The following is a 21,327-nucleotide window of genomic DNA, read 5'->3' on the forward strand; positions in this document are numbered from 1 at the left end:
TGAGGATGGAATAATTTTTTTTTTAGATTCTTAGCGGAGCAAAGAATATATTTATTTTACAATAATAAGTGTTTCTCGTGTTTGAAAACACTTTTTTGGGTTAGTGAAATACTTCAATTTTTAAAAATAGGATTGGTTTCTGGTAGAGAATTGGATCTACGTAAATGGTACTTTGAGGATCAAAAATAAATTTTCTAATAGGGAAAACAAAAAAAGGTTTTAAAAACAGAAATTTTCACACAAATCTAATTTTTTGATAAAATCCATTTAATTTTTTTGTCGTAACTCAAAAACGAAACCATAGATTTTCTAAATTTTAACCAAATGTTTATATTATCATTTTTTGTTTACGATAAAATCATTAAAATATTTCCAGTATTTTTAGCTATTTATAAATATTCTAAAAATGTGCTTAATACAAAGCTCCTCATTAGTTATTAATTTCTCAGTTAAAAAGGTATGGAAAATCTATAATCACCAAATTTTTTGTAAGCATTTTAAATTAGAAATTTAATATTTAACTCTTTAAATTATTAATAAGCATGTCCAATTTTTAAAGTTTTTTGTTTTTTTCTATGATTGTTGATAAATAAATTATTCACTAAATCAAAATTTTTTGAAATTTAACACAAGATTCCATATAAATTGTTCTTATATCTGTATAAAAATATTCAAAAGACAAAGATACATTGTTTTTATATGCATTTTATATAAAAAAATTTGTCAATATTTGTAAAAATTACAAAACGTTTTGCAAATTTTTTTTTAGTAAGATATTCAAAAAAACTTTCATTTTTATATTTAAGTTTTAAAAATTAAATACAAGATTCCTCTTAGATAGTTATTTCATCGTAATCAATATCATACATTGTATCATGTTCTGTTTCACTGTGTGTGTCAATACACCAATCATTTCACTCAATTCGCGACTCAATTTTTTTTTTTTTTACGTTGTGCGGTATATTAATAAATTTGTTCATGCTGTGTGTACACCAAAGTCTGAACGCATACTATTTGTGGAAGTTTTTGTTTCGTGTTTACCTTAATCGTTAATTTCATCAAAATGTCGACCTCTGTTGTTCAGTCGCGCGTTACGTTGAGACGCGTTCCACCATCCATTTAAAGTGCGCACAGTGTCTATGCCCAGTGCATTCCATTTTCTGCGTTGCGCTGTTGCATACTTCATTATTATTTATTTATTTTCAGGATTATTGCTCGTACAATGACGTGAATATAGGGCGGGAGGTTAAGGGTTATATCTCCTTTCATTGTAATTTTTTTTAGATTACCTACTTCTTCATATTTAAGTTGTTATTAAGTACTATAGTTAATACTTCCTTACCCGCCAAATCAAAATCACACAAAGCTGACTAAAATGCGTATTTTCAGCCCTTTCCGAGTAAAAAAAAAAAATTTTGCAAGTTTTTTTTTTACGAATATAATGTACGCCATACCCGTGAACATGCAAGTATTTCTTGAAATTTTTATAGCAATCCAACCTTTTTTCTAAAATGAAATAAAAAACTTATTAGTGATAGATGATAGGTATTAATGGTATTACCAATTATTGTTTTTGATTTATAACTCTTTGTTTATCGTTATACTATTACTATAACTTAAACGTAAATTCTGATCCACGGTATTTAATTTTGTTATTTTTATTTTGGTCTCATCGTCTATAGTTATTTTTGTGTTATTTTACCTATGTTGATACATTAGTACTCTAAAAAACTTGCATATGGCCAGTACACAATAATTTAACAAGCTGTCATATTATTAGAAGTTTAGCGGTCGGCTACAATTTATATTGCTCTCGCTGATGTAATTAAAGGGAATCATGTATCTATGTAATTATTATTATGTATTTATTTCTGCTATTTATATAATTATTTGGATTTTCCTTAACGTTATTATTATTTTTTATTTATTTATAGATATATATTGTATATTTTATTTTTTGGTATTTGCCCTTTCGGCCCTATCTGTTTATATCGGCAATGTTTAAAGACAATGTGAAGTGGAACTTCCCTCGAGAAGTATATTCAAACCGTAGCTTTTTATTTATAATATGATGATATCAAATGAACCAACTCGCATTGGAGTGCGCATGGATCACGGGACAGAAAACTTTTCTACCACCTCTCCTCTATTCCATTCTCATTAGTCAGTCGTTTACCTACTTTAAGCTGGTACTATTACGCACAATCTATGCTGCAGTCTTTTCCGGACTGTTTCCATCGCATTAAAAGTTCCTTAAATGCATCCATGTTCCATGTAATCCATTTAACATTTCTATCCAACTCAGCATATACAATTATTTGTAGCTATCCAACGTTATAATGTTTAGACGTTTTGATCACCTGTTCAACGTCACTTATTTTATCTTGTGCCAGATGCATCAATTTCATCATGCCGCTGGAGCGACCTGTTTTATGAACTTATCTCAAGTCTTGAATTTGGTTCTCACTCCACCCCTAATATTATATTATATTTTTTTTCACACTTAGATAACCACGCGGTTAAGTGTAAACTACAAATTTTAAATACGTCATAACAAATACAGTCATTTTAATTGTCTTTCAAACAGCAAAATAATGTTAAGTTTTCCAACATAACAACATTTATGTAAGTAGACAATTCTTCTTCTTAACGGCTTAACGGACCATGTAAATTCATCGCTGCCATCATTATTTCATACCATCGGTTCCTATCATTCGCATCATCTATTTTTAAATTTTCGTGGATCATTTTTAGATCTTTTCCTACAACATCCTTCCATATTATTCGAGATCTTTCTAAAGGTCTTTTCTCCATAATTCTTCTTTCTGTAACTCGTTTTATATTTTTTAGATAGACAATAGACATGCTAAATAAATAGTATATCCAGCCTAATACCTCTAGACGTTCTTAAATTATAAATACAAGAACAAGAATCGGCTACATCAACCTTACCTACACATAAATATCATGAAACATAAAAAAACATCCTCACTGTAGCCAATCTAACAAACCACTTACAATCAAACACATAGTTTTAGATTTTCCGTTATCCGTCATTGCAAAAAAACATCCTTAACCTTCAACGATGGATGAAACACTAAAAGAACACAACACTAAACACACATTTGATCCATAATTTCTCTAAATCCATTGGTATCGTCGGTATCGATACTAAAATTTAATAATACAATAATACAGTATAATTAACTTAAAATAAAAAAACATTGAAATATTATTCAGTTCATTTATCAACCATAACCTAGCTGTTAAAGCTTAAAAAATAAACATGCTGTTATAGTTGTGTTATAAAAAAATATTTTTTACAAAAATTATTAGTTATGGTTATTTACTATGGGTTAGGTACCTATCTACCATTTTTATTTAAAACTGTGCCATTGCATGTGTTAAAAAAAAAATAATTTATATACAACGCGTCTTCACTTGAATACGACTTTACCAATGGCGAATCATATATTTTTTTTCCAACTGACTGAAAACGTATTTACCAAAATTGCCATAATCTATATACTATGCCAATAAGTATTTTTATTTTAAGTTCTAAGGATAAGTAATTTAATGTAAGTCATTAACTTATCAATAATGCATTCTTTTTTTTTTTATTTATTTACAACACGCATACTGCAGTAATAAATATAATGATTTTAATGTTTCACGTAACTCTGTATTATATAGTCCGTAACAGGTAAAATCAATTTTAAATTTAATGTACACTAAAGAACCTTTAGGAAAGGTACAATAGGTACATATTCTATTTAACAAAGTTTCAATTCATGAAAACAACAATATACCAATTACACTTTTAAGTTTTAAGTAATACACAAACACCTATACTAAAATACGTACATGCATGTATACTCGTATTATTTACACATCTATGTATCAGAGCAATTTATAGTATTTTGTAAATCAATAATTAATAATAATATTGATACTTTTGGTATATACAGAACATAAACTAAATTCAGTAAATAACTTTCAACCCGTTCAATGTAGTTTATTCAACATTTTAAAAAAAGTGTTCATTTTTAATCCATGTATGATATTTTTTGTCTCTCAATGATAGACATTTGGTAATGTAGACTTTCTATTTTACCAGAGGTGGTTCAAGTTATATAATGCTGTCTTTAAAAAATCTCGAAAATCATAAATCAAAATTTTAACACAAAAGTGAGCTTATAAAGTTTTTAACACAAAATGTGATTTATTCATCAGTAAATGAGATTTTCTCAGAATCATTTTTAAAGTATGATGATTTATGGCTCTCGCCGTTCAGATTTTTTTTTTTAAAAAGTCATCAACACACTTCTAACTAACCAACTTTAATAAGTAGTTTAGGTATAGCTCATAGAAAAGGAATCTAATCGCCTATCCCAAACAACAGTAGATATATGTATTATGTTTTTCAGTTACTAATTATTTTATAATCGCTGTAACCTACGTTACAATCTACGTTCATGGAGTGATTCACCAAGAATAAATTCCAACATATTTTCATTCAATTATGCATTTACTCTAAGTTTGATTCTTAGAATTTTTCAGCATAAATAGATAAATACTAAGTATTAAATTTTCAAATGCTTTTAAATATTGCCAGTTGCAAGTTTCTTATGGTTAAATAACTTAAATAAACTATTTCTCAAATTAGAACTACCTACTCATTTTACTCTATATTATAAATCCAGTGAATTTTTTAAAATGTATTAATGTTTATGAACACAATAGATGAAGAATAAATGAAACAATCAAAGCCAATAAGTATTTACACTTTAAAAATAATTAATTCATTTTATGTTGGCAGTCAGTGTTTCGTGAATAATTATAATATATTATGTTTTGACTTAGGCAATCTTTGCAGGATAAAATATATAGATACTTAGATTAAAATTATTAAATACTTATCTAATACATCATTAAAAAGAAGAATTTTTTAATAATATTTAAAATCAAAGTGCATACGAACATACCTGTTATGCTTCTGTAATTTACATCTAAAAATAATTGCTCACATCAATGTAAGTACTTATTTTTATCGTAGTAACACTTGAAAAAATCATCGAGGATTATATTTTTTCTCGGGCCATTTACCCAGTACCTAATTAAGCGTCCTAAAAATGTTCGTTTTCAATAATCGGCTTCGATAGTTTTAATTTATTGCGATTTGATATCTTTACGATTTCTGAAGTCGGAACCCACCACCGCAACACCAATAACGTAATGTTTTATACTCAAAATTATGTTCTACAATAATATTATACCGTTGGTCAAGTCTTTTGGTACTAAATTCGGCTATAATAAATACTATAAAAAAATTATAGCCGCGGTACTAACCACGGATACCGAAATACAATATTGTCGTAATCTCACGTCAAGGTCTTATTATCTGGCAACACTAGCCCGTTGTCCTACAACAAGTTAATAATAATAATATACAAAACAATAACAATAATAATATGATATATTTATTGTTATCATTAAACTCGAAAAAACAACAAATCCGGTTGATACGTCGATTATAGTGAGTGTTTTTACTTTTTATTAGGTTTAAGTATGACATTGAATAAATTAATTTTGTGATAATAACATGTAAAAAATGATAAAATTAATAATTATTCACTGTAAACCGAATAAACCGGCACCTAATTGGCAATTAGTGTAACACTTGTCGGCTATCACTCAATGTTCGTTTTTTCAGACTTTCATTATTTAAGAGTTCCGTAGTTGATGTGGCAAGCACAATCGCCAATACGCTTATGCTATACACAATGTTATTATATTTTAGTTAAAAGTTCCTATTATTATTTTTTATTACACTGCAGTCAATTCATATTACTTAAAATAATGTTACAGTAATAATTTTTCGTCGTCGTCGTGGTTAGTGGATTAGTACCTACGCTTCCAGTTATCCCTTTCAATAAATCACAATAGTAATTAATATTAATCAATGATCCATTGATTGTAAGATGTTTAGTGTGGTGGCAGTTCATAATGCGTTTCAAGATGCTCTAGTCCAGGACAAAGATGTTGGCATTAAAAACTATGTGTTAGCCTATCAAGAACTTTGCAAGTAGTTACCACACGAGGCTTTAACAATACATTACTCATACTGATGCTTTTTCTGTTGCCTTTGCAGATTCTGTTCCCACCTCGGGGGCTTGTTCAGTTTCGTTGTCAACGATCTAGAAGCTAAGATCGGATGCCTTAATAAGCTAGTAACTGAAGATGAGCAACATTTTTCTACTGTACATAGTATGTTAATCCATGAGATATCCAATAAATTGGTGTTTTCTGGTTGTTCTGGCTCCGTGACGTTGTTGAGATTGCATCGCGGTCTTGGTAAAAAATCTAATTGATGTTCTATTATTGTGTTTAAGCACACTTGACTTATGATTATTTTGTCTGTGTTGATGTTTATTTTAGAATTTATTATTCTGTTCATGTCTAAACTGCTTCAACTTCAACCTAATGATAGCACAAAACGCTCGGCTAAAGAAGCATATAGCCAAACATTGGCTAAACATCACACCTGGCTTATTAGGAATGGTGCTATGTTTGCCATGAATTTTCTACCCTCTCAAAGAATCTTGTATAATCAAGTAGGTATTTAATAGAAGCTAAATTACTACTTGGAATTTTGTTTTATTATACTTTTACTGTAAAATTAAAAATAATATTAAATTTAAAGAAAATTTAATTTAACATACTAATAAATATTTTATATCTTAAATTTGTTGGTGGATAATTTTTTAGTTGTATTGGTCTAACAAGAATTCATGACCACATGAGTGAGACTTAGTTTTTGCTTAAAATTTTCTAATTTATCATTTGTAACATACAAAATTATGCTGTTAACATATAGTTTAAGATGTCGTGTATACTAGTATACCTGCTCCATACATACATCACATGATTGATAATACTGAAGGTTGTACTGACAAGTAAAGATCTAGTATTTAAGATATATTTTTTCAAGTACATTAGTAAAAATTGCCTAACCGTGTTTAATTCCATAATATATATACTTAACTACCTATTATTTTATTCATTTAGTTTTATTTTTTATTATTATTGAGAGAATTTACAATCCGTATACAATTTTTACATAAACTAAATTTGATATTTACAATAGATTAAAATAACATGAGTGTTGTGTTGAGGAAGAAACCTGTTGATAACATTTATTTTTACTTCAATATTAAAAAGTAGGTACTGATCTGCTGTAAAGTTGGTATTAAATATACTTCATCATTAATTAAATCACTATAATGAATTTGTTAAATTTGAATTCATTGATAAAAGTATAAAACATTGCATGTCACAAACGATTCTGAGCTGAGACAGTCTGCTAGCCTTTAATTTTTTTATACAATTTGGTCAAAATTAATTTAATGTAAAAATTACCATTTTCTTAAATATTTTAAATTTGACTTCTCAAAAGTACCAACTAAATCCAATTTACCATCAGAAACCATCCTCAAAGTTGTAGTTAATATCATTATTTTTCTTCTATACATCTTTTACACTTATCAAAAAACACACCATTGTAAAATCAATACATTAATCACTTTGCTTAGAATCTAAAATAAAATTGAATAGTTAATAAAGTGTCATAACTTAAATCTTAAACAAATAATTATGTGTTTTCTATAAATATATTTTATTTTTATTTAGACTATTGGCGATACTGCTTTAGAAGAAACTTTGAATACAATGCCTGAAATGATTTCCAAGGCCTCTATGGTTCATGAAAGAGTGAATAACCTACTTTCAGACTTTGAAATTCTGAATTTACCGTAAAAACATTCAAATTGAATATGCTGTTAAGTACTTAATTACTTGGTACTATGTTCAATTAATATAGCAGATACTTTATTTGATCTTCATTGAAAAGTTATACAGTGATAATTTCCATTGATTAGCCATTAATTGAAAACATTTGATTAAACATGATAGTGTTTTCTTGGTCATTATAAAATAAATTCTAGCTTTACATTCCTATTATTTACTATGTTAATCTATTAAAGGAACTCATATGTTATACCTAGAGTAACTTATTTAGAAATGTGAAGAAAATGTTAATTTCTAGTGCAAAGGCTCTTCATTATGAACAGCTTATTTAACAATTTATATATTCAATCTTAGTACACTTAAATTTTCAATGTTTATAATAAAAAGATGTGTTTGATATCCATTAAAAAAAAAATTAAGTATTGGAACACTTGTAAATGTTCATGATAAAAAGCTTAAGTAGTTTTATAATGACCAAAAAAAAAATCATTATTTACAATAATTAAAGATAATTATTATTATATTATTAATATTTTGCTCAATCAACTAAAAAAAACTAATATCAAATTAATATTTATAATCATAGTTGTATACATTAATTTTTTAATTTTTATTGTTGATATTTAGTTTAATAATTAATAAATATAAATTTTGTCTGAAAAAAATTAAACAATATTTATTTACTGTATTACTATACATTGTATCAAATGTATTTATGGTCCTATTATATTTTTATACATCCTGATAATTATTTTATACCTAATAATATTATATTAGTTGTTTTTTTTTTTATTTTTATTATATTTATTTATATGTCATTCCGTGATTTCTATTTGTTATTTTACTGTTACCTTTATTTAATAACCAATGATGCAATGAGTGATGCTGATGCATACTCATTTTGTACCAAAGCTGTGTCTAAAAAAATTGCTTAAAGTTAATATAAGTATAAAATTTTCTTACTAATTCTCTTTAAGCATAAAACTACATATAACCTATGTTGTTGCTTAAAGATCTCAAGAATGCAGGTAGAAATAAATTCATAACAGTAACTATCTCTTCTCAAGCCTTCAGCACTTACAAAAAATGAGACACTTGCATCCATCAAAAACACTTGAATAAACATTTTAGCTCGCAAAGTTCAAGTAACATATCACAACATTAATATTGTTAGGCATCAGGTATACGTTAGTCAAAATATATTGATCAAACTGATCATATTGATAAAATTAACACTTGGCCTCTTGTGTTTGAGATATGCTTATTGTTACTCCTTTCATATTCACCAAGATAATGAAACAATAACTTCTGTCTCAATATTATACTAAACCTAATAAATGATATGTCTCAGTGTTATCACCTATCAGCTTATATAGCTACTTTACATCAGTGTCAAAGAACTGCAATTCATACATGATAAATATATTCAACTTCTTTATAATTAACGGTAAATTATTTGATAAAAAACAACCTATTAAGTATGAAATATATAACTAGTGATGTACCTAGAAGCTTTCTTAGGAAGAAGGGATGGATAAAGTGAATTTTTACCCACTCTTAAAATAAAAAATGTCTTAAAAAAGTAATGTTACAACTACAATAATTAGTTTTATCAATACAGAAATTAACTTTTTTTATCATATTATTAACTACTTCATATAAAAATTTTAAATAATTGTAAAAAAACTAAAAACAAATAACAATGTACATTGCAAGCGTACAATTATAAGATCCAAACTCCACAGGGTATTGCAAGGAGTCAGGAGAGCATTCACCCTCATCACACACACACAAATATATACCAATCTATAAACTCTGTCTTCTCTTTCATACCTTATGTAATAATGAATACAAAATTTAATTTTTTTAACTAAATATTAATTCTATTTTAAAGTTATGACAAATATTTTATTTTATTCTCCAAGTTTACTTTTGAATTTGATATAATTTTATTGGAGAAAAAATATACTGCATTTTTTCAAACAAAAATAAATTATATATTATTATCAGTCAATTATATTATTTTACATTTAATACAAACTTCACATAAAATGTAATTTCTAATTATTTATTTGAAGTTTTACTTTTTACCATATCCCTAAACTGAGTAAGAATTTTATTTTCTCTCTTCTGTCGTTCTTCCTTACTGAACATAGCCAATGCACGTTTTTCATCAGCAGAATAAATTTGATTTTCTTTACGAATACGCACAGCTTCCATGCGCCTATGCCGACTTCCACTCATCACATACCCAACTGACTCGTAAGATGATATTTCATCACATGTCAAACCAATTTCACCACGCCGAGGAATACGTTTACCATCTTGTACATAAGCTGCCATGGCTGCCCCTTCACCAGGCAACAAAGCACGGCCATACTCTTTTTGTGTTAATGTGACATTAGGCTTTGGTAATGGTCCTACCATGTCATCTATGATATGTTCTTTAGAACCTAATAAATAAATAATTCATTAGTTACATGAAAATATTGTTTACAAATGATATGCTTTTTAACCTTTTTTTCTCAATCCACTCATCATCTTCACTACTTGAACCACTTGAACTATCTGATGACACTTTTTTCTTCTTTTTTTTTTTATGTGATTCTTTATGCTTTTTTACTTTTTTGGATTTTTTTGATTTCTAAGGTAAAAAAAAAATAAAAAAATACTAAGCAATTAAAATATTTGCAAATTCTACAACTTATAATAACCTAACCTTAGATTTATCTTTTTGTTTTTTCCTCTTTTTATGCAACTTAATTGGATCAATTGCAAGATTGTTTTGCTTTAAAGTGTTTTCGTCATCCGAATCTAAACTATTATGAACAAAATGCAAAGTGACTACAATTATTATTTATTATTTATCATATGTTCCTAGAAAATACATAAATTAATTAAAAAAAATAATTAATATACCTGTTTCAACAACAAAAAAAGTGAAAAAATCTTGAAATCAAAATGTAATATATTAATATCTAATACTAATGTTTAATAATTTATCTCAGTATTCAAAAAATTAGCTAATGTTTTGTTGTTTTGTATAAGTTATGTATTTAGAAATATAAGTATTACTTGTTAACAGGTTGTGGAGGTGATTTTTCCCAAACTTCTGGTACGCCAACCAAACCGATGTTTTCACGCTCTTTTCGACGTCGATCATTATAACTTGACATCTTAATTCAACTAGGTATTAGGCATATATAACCATAAACAAGTATAATATACTACTTGAGTTATACTAATATAACTATGGTTTTGACTTAAGCATTAAACAATAAGCATTATCAAATTTGTAGAAAATGTAAATTGCATTTGTTTATTATCACTGTTATCACTAATAATTTTATCACTTATCAATTATCACCATCATTATCTAATAATAGGAAGTGCCTATTCAAGCCATTTAAGGCTTGTAAATAGGTATTATAATAATAAATAGTATCATAGTCTTCTTCTTCAATCTTCTAATAATATAAAATTTTTACGATAGATATAGTGTACTGCCAATCAGAAAATTAGATTTTTCCATCTACATGCCATCGACGACTCGTTATCGTTTTCGGTCGTTATTATTACCACCATTACCGGTCTTTCAAGACGATTTTCCGTCGTGTTCTCCAGTCAATCGCGTAGAGCATATCTTTTTCGTTCCGTGCGTGTGTGGGTGGCTTTTTAATTTTTCACAAATTCGGTTCTCGGCCGTAACCGTAGCAGTAACAGAAGCAGGCTCGGGTCGAGCGTTTTTCTCCGGTTTTTCTTTGAATATGAGTCAGTTTTGCTTTTTTCGCGTCCGCGCGATCTCTGATCGCGTAGAACGCCTCTTTTGTAAGCCGTTTGTCCCTAATTTCGGTTTGGAAAATGCGTACCTACGTAAAGTGTGTTTTCACAGTCGATTAGCTCTATTTACTATTGTCATACTACTGTTTTTTTTTTTTTTTTATTATTATTCAAGAAATCGCATTATTTATCTGTATGAACTATAAAATACATGTTGTTTTCTTTTCGGTGTCTTAACCCCCTCAGATACCTCCATGACCTCATCGGTACTGTCTCAATAGTGTATAAAATACTTTATTGTCACACATTGTCCGTGTTCCGACACAGTCGGGTCGGCTACCTGAGAGGTTTAAATGCGTTTAACTGACTAATCAAACACTCGATTCGACTTGAACTTTTTTATGTACAGAACAACAGAACGGCACAACGCTTTCGACTTCAGGAGGTATAACAATGCGCCGTAGGCAGATTGCCCAGTCAGGTATCGACATGTACCGAGTGATGACTGATAGCTAGACCCTCAATTACCGTTTTCGGAGTTTATTTATTTTAGATATGCGAAAAACACCCGACAAGCTCCTATGATGACCGACAACTAGACACTTGAAAGATAAATAATGTTAATTATTTTGTTATAATTTAAAAATATTATTCGTGGGAACTTAGAACTTCCGTGTAGGTATATTATATGAATTTAACTATACATTTTTGATTTATTTTAAGATATTATTATCTAAATATACTATGAATCTATTTTTACCATTTATGCAGAAATATAATATTAAAATATTAAATTTTGAGTTATGTAAGTTGATACACAGCGCCTGTCCGATGGTTTTCGGGACCCGGTGCAGAGTTTTGCGGGGCCCCATATGTTTTTAATAATTAATTACTACTAATATGGTAAATGTAATATTAAGAGTTATGTGTTTTTTGATGTAGCTATTTAAGTTTTTTATTTATTTATTTTTCATTTATTTTACTTTTAGTATAATAGTTTTGCAGTAGGATGATTTTTATCAATTGCGATGAGAAAACATATTTTGGTCCATCGTACGATACTGAGCGCGGGGTGGAGGAATGAAAATCGAGTATCAAAGGCTGCTGCCGACGATGTGTGCGGTTAAATTTTTTTAAACGTAAAACATGATTTTAAATTTCTAAAAAAACGGCTTATTGAAGGGTAACCATGATAAAAAATGTAAAGGAGAATTTTTTATAAAATCGTATAGAGCCCAATTTTTAATATATTTTTTTAATATTCCGATATTTTATAATGAATATTATATGTTTTTCTTTTTTACTTTTTATTGTTTTAACTTTTAATTATCTGATTCATTAATAAAAATATCAAAAATCTGTCTCCATACAATTCTAGGTAAAAATCCCCTCTACAATTTTCATTATAAGTGTTTTTCACGTAAAACTCTTCAAAAAGCCGTATTACTTAAGTACGAAAACGTGTTTTTTTCGGCATATTATTCTAAGATGACACGTTCTCTTCATAAAAAAAAAAACCTTCATACCTTCATACGAGCGTTCAACGCAAACTATCAGACCATTAGTACCAGGAACGTATCTGAAACATCCGCGTAATCGAGACACGCCGACGACGAATGAACGGCTACGATCGCTTCACAGTGAACGCAGTTCACTTTCGCATGGGACCCTGGTACTACAAACGCGGTTTTCGCTCCGTCAAACGTCGATCCGCGGTCACTCGACTTCGCGGTCCCTTTGCCGGTATACCGCCCGCCGCGATCGCCAACACATTTCGACACTGCCCGCCCGCGATGACCTCGACTACCGAAAACACGGTGTTTGACGATAGTATGGCCTGACAGAAAGTCCTCATCAGTTGTCCGCTTGCCGAGTCGGATTTAGTTCAATTTTTACTCACGGGCGCTGCAGGTTACACTTATTTGAGGTTACGAACTTCATATTTTATTCTTTTCTGATAGTGTTCAAGATCCCGCCAAAATCTAAAATCAACCACTCAACTAAACAAAATAAATAAAAAATGCATACCGACTTATTGTGAAATGCAATAATAGACAATTGTAGTATAATGTTTTGTTTTACCGAATAATTGCTCACATTATTTTATTTTAACCAGTGTTTAGACCCCGAAGAATAAATTAATAAAATTATGCCCAACAATATTTGTTTATTTGGTTCATGATTGTATTAACGATTAAGAACTATCAGTGTTGGGCGTATATCGATTCTGCCGATTTTATATCGATTCCGCCGGCTGTTTATCGGTGAACGAAAATTTGATATGTCGTACATGTGTAAGACATATTAATTAATATTAATTAGATTATACATTTTAATTTTGATTTATACAATTATTATTATCATTTTATATAATTTAGACTATAAATTTTAATATTTTTTAATATATTCACATAAATATTAATATTAATAATTATTTTTTTTTTCATAAAAATTAAAAATTTTGTAATACTTTAAATAGAAATTTAATAATATTTATTATTGATTTATCTTATCACAACAATAAAAATATTTGGATAATTAAATACTATAAAATTGTTATTTATTTATTCATAGAAGATGCAATTAATTTTTTATTTTTATCTTTTATGGTGACGTAAATTAAAAAAGTTTGGAAACCGCTGCTATATATTTAAAAATACATATACAAAGGGGGGATAAACAGTGTCCAGCAGAATCGATGTGTGGATATTATAAACAGTAGTCCACAAGTATTTATTTTTCATTAAAATTTCATCTTTTCGCCGTTGTCCAAGAGTTTACGTTCAGATCTCTCAGCGGCTATCCATAAACAAATACAACTAAAATATATATTATATATATTTATAAAGGTATACCAATACGTCCACCCGTCCACGTCAAAATTAGAACGTTTGTACAATGTCTCACGAGCAGGGCTTGCAAACGTTATAATTGACAAAAAACAATTGAGATTTGTAACGTAATTATAACGAAAAACGATAAACATAAATAATTGAATAACACAAAACAAAAAATAATGCAAAACGTTAATTATAGTATATCAATATCATTAAATGAAATAATTAATTTCCAATTATTTAATAGTTATAATTTATAAAATACATTAAAAATTTTAATCCTGAATAACGTTAAACTCAAAATTTATTTTACGTAAAATAAATTTTTTTCAAATTCAAGCCCTGCACACGAGTAAACATTTGTTGTCTAATAAAAATCGACGAATTTACGGCAATAGGAAGGAAATGTTTTTCTTTTTTTGTATAAAAATTATGACTTAGGTATCTTCAGATGTCTGAATTGGCAATATTCCAAAACTTTAGGTGAAATGATATCGTTTATTTCGCTCCAGCCGTAAAAAAAATAATAATAATGAATAGTTTATAGATATCTATTTATATATATGTGTGTGTGTGTATAACGTTTATATATATCGGCTCATCGACTGATATGTTATAATATTTAAATATATTATTAATAATATAACTAATATATTGAAATTTCGGAAAATTGTACATAGTTTAAATTTAATGGAATAAATCCGCTCCACAATACTATTTAATCTGTCTAGGGCAACGTTGTACCACAATCGATATGATACGATAGTACTGTATTAGGTATCGCGATTTGTGATGCAACCATATGGGTCGTTGCAGCATTATTTTTTCACGTCGCGTTTCCCGGGATACGCGTTGTTTAACCGATACAAAAGTCACGCATCTTCGTGCCTATTGAGGAAAAAAACCTATCCCAGCGTTTTTTATTTGTTCTCCTCTGCGATATTAAAATAATATATTAAAAAAACAAAAATCATGGATTCGACGATGGTGAACGACGCGTGGTACACGACGAGCCCCATAGACGACTTCAGATCGGTGCTGCAAATGATATGGGACGAGGCGATGCAGTTGGTATGGGCCACCGTGTCGTTGGTGAGCGTTTTAATGTCCGTGGTCACCGTCACCGCCAGGCTAGCCGAATGCGTGCTGAACGTGGCTATAAAAACATTAGAAGAAGACGCCCAAACGCCACAAATGTGCACGGTCGCGTATTTTTATAAGCGGCCGTTGGTTCAGTCGGCCTTAGCTATGGCAGCTGCGATGTCCTTGTGGTCGCTGTACGTCGGTACAGTGGTCAGTCCCGTGTATCTGATGGTCGGACGACCTTCCGCGATCGTAGCCCGAAAGTTGTTCGGAGCTGCCGTTGCAGTAATTTTCAGCTGATGGCGTTCGTCGTTTTTTTTTTCAAAAACCTAATCCTACTCTCAGCCACCCCGCCGTACCAAGAGCTCATCACCAAGTTCTAGTTATTATCCATCACATTTTTATCGGTTATCATATTGTTATCAGTTATCATTGTTCTTATTATTTTAAATATTATCATTCATCATCGACCATATTCCGTTATTACTTATACGCATACTTGTACGCTTGTAAAAAAACTTTTAAACTTTAGGAAATTGTATTTTCTCAAATTATTCCAAAACCTATGGCGGCACAATCATAGAAGTTAAAACATAGCACTGGAATGCTATAAATTAATAATGATTTGAAGTGTTTAACAATATTGCATAGGTTAGGTTACATATTGAATTGAAATGTTATTTTGTTCTATGGTTAGGTTAAATTTAATTCTTATATCCTAGGCTGACAAATCATCTTTGTTCAGAATCGTTTTTCGTATACAATGATACCTATCATTGGATTAAAATTTAATACTCCGATAATATGTAATAGTGATTCACACAGCACCTAATGTACAGCAGAGCGGTACCCACCTTCCAAAGTCTTAGAAACTTGAAACTTTCACCATTTTTTTTAAATGAAATTTTCATCACAGTATAATATTTTTCATAATACTTTAAAATTTATAAGAAGGTTTTTTATAAGTTAATCTATGAGTGATTGAAAAATGATTAAAATACTTAGGCACAATTTTTTTTATTTCACTCGACACCTACTATACGACAGAGCGAGTTCCCGCCATTATAGTTCATACTTATACATAAATACATAGTATTGTTTTTTTTTATAATTAGTACTGTAGATACTATGAGAGAAACTAATCAAGATATTTCTAATGTTGAGTTTAGTTCTCCAACACAAAAGTTATTTTTTTTCGTTTATTATATTTAAAATGTGTCAACATATTACATGTTATTACAAGTTTATTAATACAATTTAGAATTTATTATTAAGTATGGTATAGATTATCAGAAGATATATTGATACATGTGTTAATTAATTAAGGAGTGGAAGTGATGAGGAGTGGAATTTTCTTTATTAGGTATGTTAGAGCAGCTAGGAGGGGGTTTAAGATTAATTTTAACTCGTTAAGGAAATTTGTGACGATTTTCAGAGGTTGATCGGATGGTGGTGTATTCGCTGTGGCTTCGGCATATGAGAGTTTTTCTTTTGGGTTTGAGTGTAGCGTATCATGCCCACTCCTGTGAAGTGCAGATGATGCAGCTTAAGTTTGAGTGTGTTGATTAGTGATTACCTCTTTTTGTTGTTTTGGTTTTGGATTTGATGCGGCTTAAAATTTTTTTAAAGGTTTGGCATCCTTTATAAATTAGCAGTGTGGTTTCCACCATAGTTAGCACATTTTGCTGGTTCCTCCAGTTATTTTGTGCAATTTTCGGTGAAGTGTTCAGCTCCAGATTTCACGCATCGCGGATTGCGGTGGCAGTAGTTGCGTGTGTGTCCATACTTTTGGCAGTGATGACATTGGGGAGGACCAAGTTGTCTCTTTGTGTATTCGAATTTTATTATTGAGTTTAATAATTTAGTGATTTTGAATATTTCATGATTATTGGTGTTACGAACTAGGCTGATGTTAAATAGTGGAAGTGGCAATTTGTTCATACTGTGTGTTATATTTGTAATGCTGATTACTTTATGCCTGAGGTCGTTTAGACAGTTTATGATATCTGTGGTAGGAGTGGTGTGATAGTGGTGGTGTAGTACCACACGGAATGGTTGTGAGGAACGGGGGAGATAAGAATAATATTCCTGTTCGGTTTCTATTAAATATGACTTAATAGCCATGAAGTTGGCCCGTGTGTTTGAACGTAAGATAATATTAGATCTAATTGCTTTACACATGAACCCCTCAGGGCCCACAATGCGAGTTAGATCTTTATGTATTGTGCTAAAATCGGTTGTTTGTTAGGACGATACTTGAAAGTTTAACATTCCTTTGTTTTGGTGAGGTTTCGTTAGATTGTGTGACGAGTAGAGCTTCTTTTGTGACGAAAACGTTATCCTGTTCATTCGTTTCCAAGGCTTGGAATCGGTTTGGCGAGACAAAAAAATTGCTTTTTTTATCCTCATGACCTGATGAGTTGGTTGAGGTTGACGATAAAGCTCTCTTTGACGAATTTTCTACCGTTTTCTTTTTTTGAATTTTGTTCTTGTTTATAATGACGATTGGTGAGACGATATTCGCCATTAGCGTGTTTTTAATGACTCAATTAATGGAAATTGGTTTGATAAGCAACGCATTACGAACGGAACGCACATGTTATCGTTATGGCTTACACAAAAGTAAACTAAATAATAATATATTATTGTTTATTTAAAAATAATAACATAGTTGTTTTTTGTCTTAATTAGTACTGAAAATACTGTGATATAACTCATTATAATTATTAAATATGTTAATATTTTAGATTCTGAATGGAGTGATGAATTTATTGATTTTGAAATGTTATTATTTAATATTTTTTATGTAACATAGAGTTGGACGAAGAATTGTTGACGTTCCAACAATTGCAAAATAGTGTTCATAACATTACATTTGGATGTTCTTTAATTCGTAAAAGAAATTCATAATGGTTATTTTTGTACGTGGACATTTAAATGTAAATTGTGTAATCTAATTACAAAAATTGAATCAAAAAAAAAAAATTGAATCATAATTATACCAATTAATAAAGCTATCGTGAAATGCTACCGTTAGAATTGGAATAGGATACACTCGATTTAGTGAATTTTCCGCAATTTTAGAGATACCAAAGAAAGGCAATTCAATATAGGAAAAACTTAAATATTAACGATATTGCTAAAATAAAAGGTAATTAATTAATTAAAATTATTTGTTTTTATAATATATTTTAGGACTTCAACAAGACATTTCCAACAGCCCTTATCATATTTTTGGACAGCGTGCACAATGTGATATTTATTTTTGTAAAAGACCGGCTGACTGTGAAAATCATGTACCAGCTATGGAAAAATGTGGACTTATGCGTAATGTTAATTCAGTTTTAAAAAGAGTGGTTGAAAATGCATCAAGTCTTATATATGTTACAAACAATGCTTGCGAGCAATTTAACAGCGTTATAATTAAGTATATTTCAGGGAAATCCAAAACGAATCAACTTTTCTTTAAAGCAATCTTATAATACCAGAGTTCAAGCAGCAATTATTTCTTATAAGTTATAATACTATAGTGGTAATTTTCTTAGAGCGGTTCAAAAAAAATGATGCACAAAAGTCCCGGTATAGAAAAATACTTATTTACTAATTGGTGTACTTTTATAACAGCTATTACCATAGATATGTGGTATTTTTTTAGGAATGGTCGGTAACCCGCGTTGACCTGCAGTTTGGCAATTGTTTTTTGACGAGCGATATCATCGACCCAAATTATATCACAAATGCTCTAAAATTAAAAATAAAAAAAATAAATAAAACGTTATATTGTATTAATTATTATATTTCTTATATGTATAATTAACTGAGTAATTGAAAATAAACAATATGTAATAAGGTAAAAGACGCAACACAATTACTGAAAAAACGTAATAAAGATTCGCAATGAGTTTATTAATTTTCATTTATTTTTTAAACTAATTTGTTTATAAATATAAATCAAGGTGTGTTGTATAATAGTTAGTGTGCTACATTTTATGTATTATTCAAAAATATTCTGGCAAACATGAGCTTTAATTAATAAATGGATGGTGACTACTGACTTGTGAGCTGGGAGCGAACGCCCCTCATACCATATAATACATAATAAATAGATGAGCCGATGAGCGGTTTGATGTGAAACGTTCTTAACGATAATTCACGAAGAAATAATGTGCAGCTCCCGCGATTAGGACGCATGGACCCCGTAGCGTAGTACGTACTACGTAGACAATGGACGTGGTTTCGGCATGCTACGACGGTGGCGATACGGCAAACAACGCTATCTCTCGAGCGTTGTATGTCAACACATTTCCGCGAGACGTCCTCTGCTGGCGGAATCGATATGTAGATGTTTTAAACAGTAGCCAGCGGAATCGATAATTCCCAATCTGTGTTTTCCACTTTTTAATTCCAAAAGATAAAGCTTAAAAATCGAATAATTGAAATTCCTCGAGGTTCAAAATGTACTAATAGTTTTATCTAAACGTTTTTGTACTGACTATGTAGAAAAAAAAAAATAATTGATAAAATGAGAAATATTGTATGTAAAGTAAATTATAAATGATTTGTACCATATATTATATGGTATTTACGAAATATGCCTCATGAGTTAATAATAATTTTTGTTTAGATTCCTCTATTACTTCCTGACGATTACTTAATATAGTTACTTTTCTGTATAGTTTTCTGCAGGAAAAGAATTAAAATTTTATGTGAGTACAAAATGTGGTAACACATATTTATAATAATTATTTAATATATATTTTAATAATTATTAGACAGAGGAATTATTATTGATCGACTTTTGTAGTTGCAAAGTTTCAGAAACACGTTTCCTCAAATTCTGATAATATCACTATATAAATTAATAATCTACAATTGGATAGTAGCATTTCAAAATCGTTGGTTTAAATGTTTTGGAATTCAATAAAACCGTGATATACCAAGAAGTAAAAAATATATTTCGAAATTTAAAACATAGATAAAATAAAAAAATAAATAATTTTATGTAAATTACTTTCCAATTTTTCAATTATAAAAGAACGAAGTGAGAAAATTTCATTTATTGATTTGAATACTTTAAACTTGCATTTACCTACCCCCTAACTAGCTCAAATATTTTTCTTGTGAAAAAAAAATAATTTGGCAAATTCAAAATTGTTTTGGTAGAAAAATTTTATTATAAGTCAAACTTCAAGTAGGTATTGCTTGTGATAATCTGAAAAAAAATGTATGCTCAGATAAATTAGTTAATGCCGATATTTACAAATATTAAAATTCAACAACAGTTTGAAAGTTTAATAATAGTAGGTAGTAGATTTGCTAAAAGTTTATAAAGGATTGGATTTAATAACCTCTACAAAGTAATAAATAAAATAATTAATAACAATAATAATAAGATAATTTCACTATGTTTTTATAGTTATGGATATGAATCTTTTATATCTATTTATAAAAATATTTTATTCAACACTGTGCAAATGAAACGAAATAATAAGAATGTTTAATCTTATTACTTTCAAATAATTTACATCGTTTGTACTGTGCAAGAACGCCAAGAACTATACAAATCAGAAAAAACCAAAACACACGAAAATTAAAAAAAAACCCAAGTATATGTATACTGCGTAACTTAATTTATATACTAATTTAATTTACTTATTGAAGCAATAATCATAGATGAAATTTGGTGGAATCTTTGAGGATATTATAAATACTTTTTTTGGCGGCTAGTAGTTAACGTCTGGTGTATCGTTTGCTCCATGTTTAATAATAATATCCATGAAATTGATAAGAAACATTGGTTTTTTTCATATATACTGATATA

General features: G+C 29.1%; 2 protein-coding genes and 1 long non-coding RNA gene across 4 annotated transcripts; 1 reads left to right on the forward strand and 2 right to left on the reverse strand.

Annotated features, from left to right (window-relative positions):
• Positions 1-5,450: 5,450 nt before the first annotated feature.
• Positions 5,451-8,290, forward strand: LOC112592121 (ceramide-1-phosphate transfer protein). 2 transcript variants are annotated; one of them, XM_025336118.1, is made up of 5 exons: positions 5,451-5,536; positions 5,869-6,085; positions 6,152-6,354; positions 6,439-6,614; positions 7,690-8,290. In XM_025336118.1, exons 2-5 carry the CDS (start codon positions 5,982-5,984, stop codon positions 7,813-7,815), a joined length of 609 nt encoding a protein of 202 aa, XP_025191903.1. In that variant the 5' UTR covers positions 5,451-5,536; positions 5,869-5,981; the 3' UTR covers positions 7,816-8,290. The 2 variants fall into 2 exon arrangements, with proteins under 2 accessions (XP_025191903.1, XP_025191895.1); XM_025336110.1 differs by lacking the exon at positions 5,451-5,536 and adding an exon at positions 5,557-5,785.
• A 1,567-nt stretch (positions 8,291-9,857) lies between these two features.
• LOC112598465 (NKAP family protein CG6066) lies at positions 9,858-11,127 on the reverse strand. Its single transcript, XM_025344938.1, has 4 exons — positions 10,882-11,127; positions 10,526-10,625; positions 10,326-10,450; positions 9,858-10,261 (listed from the first exon to the last, which is right to left on the reverse strand). The coding sequence occupies exons 1-4, from the start codon at positions 10,980-10,982 to the stop codon at positions 9,871-9,873; spliced, it is 717 nt and encodes a 238-aa protein (XP_025200723.1). The 5' UTR covers positions 10,983-11,127; the 3' UTR covers positions 9,858-9,870.
• A 1,827-nt stretch (positions 11,128-12,954) lies between these two features.
• Positions 12,955-19,702, reverse strand: LOC112598472. Its single transcript, XR_003114891.1, has 3 exons — positions 19,562-19,702; positions 19,138-19,248; positions 12,955-13,568 (listed from the first exon to the last, which is right to left on the reverse strand). It is a non-coding gene; the product is annotated as an uncharacterized LOC112598472 (long non-coding RNA).
• Between the last annotated feature and the right edge of the window lie 1,625 nt (positions 19,703-21,327).

The sequence above is a fragment of the Melanaphis sacchari genome, unplaced genomic scaffold (genome assembly GCF_002803265.2).
Source record: "Melanaphis sacchari strain LSU unplaced genomic scaffold, SCAv2.0 Contig0_pilon_pilon, whole genome shotgun sequence".
Lineage (NCBI taxonomy): Eukaryota > Metazoa > Arthropoda > Insecta > Hemiptera > Aphididae > Melanaphis > Melanaphis sacchari.